Source organism: Mesitornis unicolor, unplaced genomic scaffold, assembly GCF_000695765.1.
Source record: "Mesitornis unicolor isolate BGI_N332 unplaced genomic scaffold, ASM69576v1 scaffold1597, whole genome shotgun sequence".
In the NCBI taxonomy this organism is placed as follows: Eukaryota; Metazoa; Chordata; class Aves; order Mesitornithiformes; family Mesitornithidae; genus Mesitornis; species Mesitornis unicolor.
In genome coordinates, this window is record NW_010194107.1 from 12,335 (window position 1) to 23,806 (window position 11,472).

Consider the following 11,472-nt stretch of genomic DNA (forward strand, 5'->3'; position numbering starts at 1 on the left):
CAGTGGTCTCTGAGCCTAGTTTTCCTGATAGTTTTTATACTTAATTCTACGACTTCAGGCCTAGACACAAAGAAACTTTTGGAACTGATTTGATTTGCTGTTGGTGATGCAATACCCTTTCCAGAAAAATCTCTATTTGTGCTTTATAACCTTTGACGTCAAAATAAAATCTATTCAGAGCTAAGTAATTAAACCTGAATACAATTACTTATTATTTCAGCAGGTATTGCTCCTAGTTAGGAGAAAAATGTTTACAACCAAGGAGACACCAAATCCTGTCAAATATAAAATGGAAACCTTTGCCAAGCGTCTGTTACTTAATAAGTATTTTTTTAATAAGTGAAAATCATTCTTATGTTGTTTGTAGAAGAATGCAAATAAATGAAAGTATCTTTCTGTCTGTAAATCTACTCGTGAATCTTGGGAAACTGCAATTGTAGCAGTAGTCATAGCATTTTAAATTAATGCCATTAATTTCATAGGCTGTTAAAAGTGCTGATGTGGTATTTCTGCTCATAATTTGTATTACAACTTATGGGCTAAACTATGTATCCATAGCACATGAAGATTAAGTGGCTGAAACTTGCTATTTTCAGTATATTAAAATATTAATATCGCATGTGAGAAGAATGAAAGTTGAAGTAGTTAATGAATGTGTATATTTCATATTCAGATGTTACTGAAGTATGTTAAAAAATCCTGTAGCTTCCTGTTTAAGCAATGGATGAGTTCTTAAAGCTAGAAACAGCATTTTCCCACTAAAGATGCTCTTGATAATTGTCACTTGAATTAAATCTGAGGAAAGAAGAAATTAAATAAATAAAATAACCTACCCTGCCCCTTAAAATCTTTTACAAACTACAACTAAATACCAAGTAACTATTTAAAATTCAGTGAAGAAAAAAATTAGGTCATGAGTTTCAAAACAGATTAATCAGGGAGGGTACAGGAGAGGCTGTCCTGGGATTCAGAAATCTGGTAGTCACGTTGTGGGACTTTGCCAGTCTCAATTGGAGCAATGCTATAGTGTAGGTTTAGAGACATGAAAGTTAAATAAGTTTGGGGTAAAAGCTAGTCTGTTTGGAAGTCTTGGCTTTGATTCATAGATCTATTTCGTACCTCTAAACGTTAAAAGACATTATTAAGCCCTTCTGATTTTTTTATTTTTCTTCATCCATGGCTTAAAATCTGTCTTAAAAATCAGTCTTAGAACTGACAAGCACCAAGTGAAAGTCGAGGGGGGGGAAGAAGAGAATTGTTTTCTTGATCCCATGTGGAGCTTCCTAGAAAATCTTAAGTTACTCCTAAACTGTTGTTCTTGAAAAAGTCCCATGTGTAAGCTACTTCAGCTACCTTCAGTAACTACCTGTATGGCTTTTATCTCCTGTGATGCTTTACCATTTACTGCAAAGTCTGAGTAGATTGCATTAAACATGAGTTTTCAAAAGTATTTGCCAGTTTTGAAAAGGAGCTAAGGGGTGATAGTATGTATTTTTTCGTCAGAGCCAGCAGAGGTTCTAAGGAATTGACTTGAACTGCAGAGACTAGTCACAAATTGTGAAAAATGTACATTCAAACTAGTGACCTTACTGGTGTAAAATGGAGGAATTTTGAGATTTATTCAAGATTATGAAGGGGAGAATTACTCTAGTTGTGAGTCTGAGTTTGGTCTATTTTCGTAGTGCAGAATAGTTTATCCTTGGCAGTTTGGATGCAACTGAAAACCTTTGTGTGTCCTCAGCACTTCCTAGTGTTTAGAAGAAATGACAGCTTCAGAATAATTCTTTTGCCTAAGTTTGCTCTTGCCAGATTGTCAGAAGGAAACCGAACACTTCCTTTTCATTTATTGCAAAACTTAGAGTATCTCTTTCTCTGGCAGGAATCGACTTTAAGATCAGAACAATAGAATTAGACGGAAAGAAAATCAAGCTACAAATATGGTAAGTATTCCAAAGTAATTTAAGTTTTCAGTGAGTATTGAATTAATCTTTGAGCAGGAATACTTCATAGCTTTTGAGCCTGGGTGTACCAGAATTATATAATCCAGTATTTTATTAATTGACTGTCCATAACGTTTATGCTTTCTTCCAGCTCGCTCTTGGAGTGGTTCTGCTTCAGTAGCACAGGAAATAGCCCATTCACATGCAAACGTTACAGCAACTTCCCATTTTGTCAAAAGCTGTCTTCTTCAATGTGCTTTTAGCTCTTCCATGTGGAAGAGAAATATTAACTCCATAGCTGTAAACTGAAATAGGCACCCTAATAAAATGTAATCTCCTCTGATACTTTGATACCTAGTTGTACTCTTAAGAGATACAGGTGAGGGATAATGCTCCCATTGCTCGCATGGTGGGTCAGTAGAAACTGACTCCTGGTAGGAGCAGATGAGTGGTTTTGGAGTAGCGTTATTACACATGACAAGATCTTTAAATGCTACTGGTGAATCTAGGGCTCTTGCAGATTTCTCAAGTTCTACAAAAGGCAGTTGTGATACTTGCATGCAAGCCAGAATCCTTATGACAAAGGAAGTGAAGTGCCAGAAGTGGATCACACAGAATCGCTCGGTTGGAAAAGACCTCTGAGATCATCATGTCCAACCGTTGCTGTCTACCCGCTAAACCATTGGATGGTACCAATTTTCTGTCTGTAATGTAAAAACCTGGTTTTTGTAAGGTTTGGGGTTCAGCTTCCACTAGGTGTGCCTAGTGGCCAAACACTTTGGTCCTCTTGTTCACTCACAGACAGATATGGCTTTGAAGTAATCTAAGATAAAATATCAGTACCCTAAGGTATAGTGGCTAATTTTAATAGCTAAATGTACCTGAAAATGCAGTATCCTGAAATATTTTACTGCTGCATGTTTTAATTTTTGTCAGATGCATCAGAGCTGCCTTTTAGAATTATTGTAGGGAAGGCTGTGTAGTGCTGTTTTATTGCTTGCCTGAAAATTTAAATGCTTGTGTGCCATATAACCATTGATACAAGTAGGATACCTTGCAAGCAAGGAAGATCTTGAGGGCTGAAGAAACTTGTGCAAATGGCTTCTAAATGGTATTTTTTTCCTAATTACTGAGTTTCAGTAAATTGTTATTCTGTTTGAAAAGGCATCTCTGAGTAGAGAAGAGTGGAAAGATCACCTCCAACAAGCCCTTTTTTTCATTGAATTTTAGGGACACAGCAGGCCAGGAGAGGTTCCGCACTATCACAACAGCTTACTACAGAGGAGCCATGGTAAGTGCTCTCGCTTCAGAAAAGTTAGGCACAACTAGTGTAACTGGTTTGCTGTTCTTAATGTTATATTATGTAAGTCTTCAAGTAGAGGATTGAATAATTATGGCTTGAGAATGTGGAGAATAAAGTTTGGGGTTTGGTTGGGGATTTTTTTTGCTTTTGTTTTTCAAACCTGCTGGTACTTTGTCTAGGCTTGTTTTTGTGATGAAACTTCAAGCTCTATTTTCTTTCTTAATATAATTAAAATTTTTGCAGTATATGATAAGAAGCTAAGTTGCCAACCGAGCTTTACTCAGGAAAGTTTGTTTAATGCAGTCAACCCCTTTAAACATTTTATATGTTTGAAAAATAAGTAATAAATTATTTTAATATTCAGAGTGTATTTCACTGAACTGCTTTTCCTTTAGCCAGTAGAGAATGTGAAATCTGGGTTAGAAATAGAATCAGCTACTGTTCCTTTTTCCTCTATTCAGAATGACTTGATGTCAAATAACTGACTTAGAGCCTGCACACTTGTGGTACATCTGCTTGTAATGGTTCTTAATGCTATGATTTGGCATACTTTATGTTGGGACACCACTTACCACTTTGTATGAACAGATCCATTCCATCTGTAGGCTGGCTTTAGGTCCAGATAACTCCACTGTTAGGGAATACAGATGGGGAGAAATAGTCATGGTTGTGGCTCTTTGTTAGAACTTTCTAGTACTTTACAAAGTTTTTGGTAGTGACGTGGTCTTCTCCCCACCTCCCAGTCCATGGCCAAGGACTTTTCTTTGTCCTGTGAGGAATGACTGGAAAGGCAATAAGGAATGGAGGTGAACCTGGCAATCTGTCCTTAATGCAGCTGTTGCGTGGTTTCCCATGCTTTGCTAATTGTTGAGAGCCCACGCTAGTATACGTACGTAACTGAAAGAGCTAAAGCTTCTGGGACAACATCTAGTGTCAGCTTTGCTGTAAGTATCCACAGGCCCCAGCAAGCTGGATCTCTCAGGTTTGTCATGCTTGACTGCTTAAAGCTGCTGCTTCTAAACTTGCCTTTAAGGATAGAGTCCTGGTTGCTGTTGTAGTAGAATTTCTAAACTTTCCTCACTGTAGGCTAGTTACTTAAAACTTCATACAGGTGGTGTGTTTGACCTCTAACAGTGGCAAAAGGTGTTAAATAGTAACATTTTGAGTAAATTCTCAGCAATGGCATGCTTTGAGAAAGGATTTTAGATGTGCAAGTTGTATGTTTAATTTCTTGCAAGTGTAATCAAACCAGCAGCATACATCAAAAGTCAACCAATAGTACTGGCTTATACAGATTTTTTTAATTTTATTCAGGGAATCATGCTGGTATACGACATCACAAATGAAAAGTCTTTTGACAACATAAAAAACTGGATAAGAAACATAGAGGAGGTAGGTGCTTTTTAAAATACTTCTTGCTCATTTCATCTTCTGATTTACTTACTTTAATTATCATAGCAAACATATATGGCCAAGTAAGACTGTGCAGTGAATGCAGCAGTGGTTATTAATGGGGATAATATTATCTCGTTCATCTATGGATAGAAGGTAGAAAACATAAGTTTAAAAAAATAAGCATAAAGTGTTTCAAAACTGTTCTTGCTATATGACTTGATTTTTGGTTTTTTATGCTTTTGGGTGCATTTAAGGAATGGGAAGGAGCAAGATCTTAGGATGTCTCCCTTTCACTGAGATTATGACAGATCTGTTTAATTTCAGTCGTTACTTTGTTTGGTGTTTGTCAGATTAGAGATTTTTGACCTTTTCACTTGGTCTTCGGTGAGCTTCCTTCCTGCTAACCTACCGTAAATTATTAGTGGGACATACTGTCAAGTAGGGCTAGATCATTATGAAGTTAGAGGAGAAACCTTAATTTTAGTGAAGCTGTAGTTAGGTAACAGAAATTTTTTAATTTCTTTTTTCCTTAAACATAAAATCTTTGGGCTTTTCTTTAGTATTGTTCTTTGGCTCTTAATCAAAATGTCTGTATTGGTGACCAATTTGATCCAGTACTGACTGGGCTAGAAAAGTTCTTTTGTTGAAGTTCTCTTGCTGAAGTGATTATTACTTAGTCTTTTAAATAATCTATTTTAAAAATGCAAATATATTTTATAATTATACTTCAACCAAATAGCAGAGACGTCCATGCACCACTTTGAGGTACAGTGTCTACCATTGCATTTTCAGAATAGCCAAATGCCTGTGCATGTGCGCAGCCTGGTACAGAGCTCGTGGTACTGTTTGATCTGTAGTAATACTTATGCAAATTTAATCTAGGAGTATTTATTCCAGCCTGTTTGAATATTTAAATATTAAATTGCCTGTTTCAAAAGTCACTCTTTCTCAGTAATGCCTTCACATTAGGTAACTATTTAAAAATCAAATATTCATTGGTGGATGAGTTTGATACAGAAGTTTCTTTTAAATAATGATGTATTTTGTTTCTGAGAGATTACTTTTTCTTCTTTCAGCATGCCTCTTCAGATGTGGAGAGAATGATCCTGGGTAACAAATGTGACATGAATGAAAAAAGACAAGTCTCAAAAGAAAAAGGGGAGAAGGTAAGATTAGGTGACTTACCTTATTTAAAAGCCTACTTTTCTTTGGATTTTGGCTGCTGGCTGTTTAGTATGTTCTAGGCATACGAGAGATACTCAAGCCTCTTGTTTCAGAAACTTTTTTATATTATAGGGTGCCAGGTTTTGATGTTTTGTTTTTTAAATAGCACTTGACTGCCTTCAGGTTTGAATAAACTTACTGGTGCTGCTGTATTGAGAAGAAGATCCTGTAAATAACCCAAATAATTGGCCTTTGTTTATAGCATGAAGTATTCAAAATCTCAGTATAAAGCTTTGTGTATAGTTTGATCATCTTGTACTCAGTTCACCATGGTGTTAACTTACTGTTGTTATAAGTACTGTTATTAAAGCTTAAGTAATCAGCTGTTCTGCAGAACAAACAAACAAGCAAGAATACTGTATAATCTATCATGTACGCAGTTAAAGTAGTGTAGTTGCTAGTAACACAACTTATGAGGTGATGATACAGAGTTGTCTGGTCCATAATTCTGTATCAGTGAAGATTCTATCTTAATGTTCTTTTAGGTCCTCAATAAGTTTTTCTGTGAGCAATTAATCTCTTTCTTTGTTTTGAATTTATATATAAGAGTGTAGCCTGTTCCAATATTTTGTCTAATTGTCCCATAACTTTAATGTTTTTTGCCAGAAAAAAGCAGAAATGAACCTTGTTTGGGTTTGTTCTTGCTGCAGCATATAGCAACTATTCTATTATGAACCTGTGTGAAACATTCCTTTTATAAAGGAACTTCCAAAACACTGAATAACTTTAACCTCTCTTCCAGTTAGCAATTGATTATGGCATCAAATTTTTGGAGACAAGTGCAAAATCCAGCATAAATGTGGAAGAGGTAAGAGATGGGTGTTATGCTTAGGTGTGCTTTGTGAACTACTACTATGAAGGCATGTTTCATAATCTGCTGGGCTTTCTGACCTGATCAGGAACCTGAAGTGTCAACTGTGTTCTTGAGTCACCAATCTTGTTATTTAGAAGAGCTACTGTAAAATTCAGCTTATCTTGGTTCCTGGTAATGTCTGGAATAATTTTTAAAATGGATGTTAAAAGTGGTTTACTTCTATTGTATCAAACGGTTGCTTTGGTCTTCTGTGCCTTGCTACTTAAACTGCAAGTGTGTTGGACAGGGAATAGGTGTAATTTTAGAACAATGCTTTGTGCAGGAAATTTGAATCAAGTGTTTCTGCTTTCAGAATAATAAGCTACTGTGTCAAGGAGCCTTCAGCCTTACTCCTAAATATGTGCTCTGCAGATGAGACTGAAGATTTGTATGTTAACCTGGAACATCAGTGTAGGCTGTCAGAAGCTGATGTTAGAGGAAGAAGGCTTATAATACTTTATCCATAAACTTGCAATCTGTTTTCCTGCAAATAAATTTTGTGCTAAAAGCACAAGATCCCTATTTATGAGTGCGTAAGGAAATAGAATCGGAAGGAAGAGTGGCTCGACTCCAGTCTGTTTTTACCATAAATCACTTTTGTCATCTCAGGGAGGAAGAGAGGAGGGTATTTTTGTAAAGCACGGACAAGAGAATAATAAGGCATCAAAAGACAGTTACATTAAGGTTCATTAATTCAGATAAGGGAGACTTGTTCTTAAATGTTGTTCCTGTACCTAGTAATCTAAGAGCCTTTCCATGTGTACTGATGGGATACTTTTGAAAAGTCCTCCAAAGAGGTACTTAATTCAGATCATGCAGGTAACAAATTAATTAGAAACTAAAGAGACTGTTATTTGAAATAACATGACTGATGCCGTGTCAGCCAAGCGTTGGTTTGTATTTTTTTTTCTGATTGCAGGATGATTGTTATACAATATAGTTAGAAAGGACTTATTTGCATTGTGCTGCATCTGGAACAGCGTTTGGCCTGAATTTCACAGTGTCTTTATGATTCTTACAGCAGGCAATGGAAGTGTGAACATTGGCAGCTGATACCAATGGTGGATAGCAATAGTCTCCTAATAAAAAGTACCTGTCTTCTCCATTAGTTCATCCAAATGGTTGACTTGCTCTTTCATGACATGCCCTACAGTTTCATTTTATCTCCTGAAGGTCATGAAATGTACAACATTAGTTTGTGCTTACTCCAAACGACTTTGCTATCTGAATTTTTTTTTTAATTGTCACATGAATAGTCAAGCACACATTAAAAAGTGCATGTAGTATAGGCATTCAGCAAGTAACGTTGTAGTCTTTTTTTCCACCAAATGCTTAAATTGTGAGAAATTACACAATCGTGATATTCTTGTGATCAAAAGTGACTTAATTTAATTTATTTGTTGTGATTTATTTACATTAAATGAGTGTCTGTCTTTGGATATATTCCAAAAACAATGAGATGGGAAATTTTTGCACATTTTTACATCCTGGAACTGTCCTTGGATTGTTGATATCTCCAGATAGCCTAAATCTTGCTCTTCCCTGCTTCTGGAGAATTGCAGAATTTTTGCTACAGAAGTTTCTTTGCTTTTTCATACATTGAAGTCTGAGATGATGACATTTGCCAGAGTGACTTTTTGTTGTTGTTGTTGTTAAGCAGGAATGTTGAAGGTATAAATAACATTATAGGTAGCCCAGGAGCAACATTTTTGGAGGACAGAAAGCAAGCTAACCTTAATGCGAAGTCCCAGGCATGCCATACTCAAACCTCTGTGTGGGTTTCTACTTGTGATGCACAGTAGTTTAGCAAAAAAACCCCCACAAACAAACAAAAAACCAACAACAAAAAAACCCCCACCAAAATACAACCCACCAGAAACTCATGTACGCAGCCTTCTCAGCAGATATTCTTTTTTTCCCCAAGAGGTATGCGATGGGAAAGTCTGTTCGCTTGCTTCAAAGATTGGAGGGATGGAGACTAAAAATAGTTTTTTCTTCTAAAGCATGCTTATTGCAGTTTTAAATAAACAACTATTGTACATAGAGTGCCTTGCAACTCAAAGTGCAGTGGCCTACAGAATATTGTATTGTTAGTGTGTCTGGCAGATTTGGATCTGTCTTGTCTTTAATATGTCTTGTGACTAACTATTTATTGTTTTTTATTATTTCCACTCCTCATCAGGCATTTTTCACACTTGCACGGGACATTATGACGAAGCTCAACAGAAAAATGGTTTGTATTTTCAATGGGCATACAAAGTAGATTTGTTGAAATGGTTGCTATAATAGTTGGCTGAGTAGTAGGCCTACCAAGAAAACTCCTGGCGGGGTTACAGTGAGTGCTAGATCAAATTTGAGCAGACAGTGGTTTATCACACTATTACACATCATGTGTAATTGTTTCTTTTGCATTAACACTGGGCACCCTGAAACTGATGTGTTCTTTTGGAATGTAACAGTATGATCCTTGCTTTATTCAACACCAAATTATGTAGTCGCTCCTTCAGCTAATACTTTAGATCTGGATTGTTGGAAAAATGTTTCTTTTTAAAATAGGCAGTTTTACTGAGTGATTAACAGAGTCTGGATAATTGACAAGCTCAAGTTGCAACATACCTCTGCCCTGGTTCTTGCTTTGCAAGGGGAAGAAGTCGGGGGGGGAACTATGAAAGCTAGACTTATTTTTTTCTGCAATTTATGATGTTGATACTCTTTTCTCTTTCAGAATGACAACAGTTCATCAGGGGCAGGTGGGCCAGTAAAAATAACAGAAAATCGATCTAAGAAGAGCAGCTTCTTTCGATGCACGCTACTTTGATGAACTTCTAATGATAGACTGCAGCACACTTAGAACCTTTTCTGCTTCTCTGAAAGCACAGGGTCACAAAGCCTCAGAAATAATACCACCAAGCTGCTGCTGAGAGCTCCATTGAACGTAGACTGCGATACACAAAATACCAAGTGGATTTTGCTCACTAAGCCTATTGACCTGTCAGGCTCTTCTTTCTCAGATATGGGAGCTATGAAGTGGAGACACAAATGCAAAAGTTAACTTGTTTTCCTTTTTTACTTTCTGTTTTATTGCCTGTTGCGAAAGCTGCTATGTTTCTTTTAACTTTGCACATCCATATTGGCCTCTTACTGCCTGTTACAGCACAATCTTACATTTGTATTTGCACAGGTTGACTCGTAAGTAAGATTCTTAACAGATTTGTGCAGGTTTTTCTTTCTCTTTTTAAACAAATTTATTTTCAAACAGAAGAGCCAAGGGAAGAAATTAAGTCCCGCTCCCATTATTTTCTATGCTGTATACTTGTGGACATGACTGCAGCATGGATGTTGACACTCTATGAGAATTAAATGAGAATTAATCTAACAATTGGCATCTAACAAGTTGTATGAGTTTTGTCTCTTAGATGCACAAATCTGTTCAGCTATGGCTTCTATTCTGAATGTAGTATGTTGCTTTTCTTTCTTTACCAGACTTCACAAAGTTGTGTTCTGAATTGCCAGTCACTGTCTGATTCACAGATGCACCTTTTGTTTATTTGAATAAACACAGCGTCTTTCCTCACTTCACTTCCCTTTGTTAGCTCAGACTATCTGCACCTTTTTTTGTTTCTGATGAGGAAGAACGCTCTGGAGTTGAACTCATCATCACAAATTGGCCTCATCGCTATCACTTAAGTGGCTTGTGGATGCTGAATGCATGAGTTTTGAGTAGCCTCTTTGTGGATTCATTTGTTCAGAAATGACTGCTTCTAAAGGTGACTTCCATTTTTACTGTAATTGTAAGGATAAGTGTGTTAATGTCTGTAAGCATCGATCCTTGACAACAGAGGTGTCCAAAAACTTAGCTTCCTGTGCAGCTGCTCAAGTTTATCGAGTTCTGTCACTAAGGAAACAGTCACGTTAGGGCTGTAATGCGCTATTAGTCAGGCAGTTAATGCTGAATGTGTGAAGCCCTCTTTGGTCTGCTCAAGCAGTGAAGTTATTTTTTTTATCAAAAACTGGTCCAGTGACCTAGACTGTTAGAAGCAGAGTTGAAACGTAGTTGCCTTTTTTTACTCAACTGAGCATTGTATAACTTAGTCTTTGTTCTACTACTTTTTTATTGTCTTCTGAAAGATCTCCTCTATGAGCAATTAAAACAGGTGCTTTAGTTCTGTTGATGTGCCAAACTTGGACCATTGTAAGCTTTAACTACAAGTTTGCGTCCAGCACGTTTGTTATTTGGTGATAGGTGCGTTCTGTCGTTGTCAAAGTTAGCGTCTGACGTGCTTGCTTTTGCTTCACTACATGTCCAGAGTTGTAAACAGTGAGTTGGTTGTTACCACAGATAACAGCTTTATTTTGTGGTGACAGGTACTGAATTTGTCATCTACTGGTCTGTTGTAAATATTTTGAAAGTGAATGGACCAGAGAGTTAGATTTAAAGACTTCTGATTTTTAAAAGGTTTAACATCAGTAGCTGGATCCATAAAGTTTTAAGTGGTTATCAACTTGTCCCCACAAGTACTTTAATAGAAGTAGTTATTGTATCTAAATGATGAATCTCATAAACTGCTGTTGCTGCACTAAAACAGAAAAATCTTCATGGCAGCAAGGTTTAGTGAAAAAGCAAAGCAACCCTGACTGCTCTGTTCTCTACCCTTGATGTTTTTCTCGGACAGGCTAAAGCAGTTATGTTTTCTGTATGGTTAAAAAAAGTGCTTCTATACAGAAAGTGTTTTGACACCAATTATGAATGTTGTTTA

At 36.6% G+C, this 11,472-nt stretch overlaps 1 protein-coding gene across 1 annotated transcript; it reads left to right on the plus strand.

Moving 5' to 3' along the window:
* The first annotated feature begins 1,870 nt into the window (after positions 1 to 1,870).
* On the plus strand, positions 1,871 to 10,289 carry RAB8B (RAB8B, member RAS oncogene family). Its single transcript, XM_010187665.1, has 7 exons — positions 1,871 to 1,940; positions 3,171 to 3,231; positions 4,558 to 4,635; positions 5,715 to 5,804; positions 6,605 to 6,670; positions 8,898 to 8,948; positions 9,441 to 10,289. The coding sequence occupies exons 2-7, from the start codon at positions 3,229 to 3,231 to the stop codon at positions 9,531 to 9,533; spliced, it is 381 nt and encodes a 126-aa protein (XP_010185967.1). The 5' UTR covers positions 1,871 to 1,940; positions 3,171 to 3,228; the 3' UTR covers positions 9,534 to 10,289.
* The last annotated feature ends 1,183 nt before the right edge of the window (positions 10,290 to 11,472 follow it).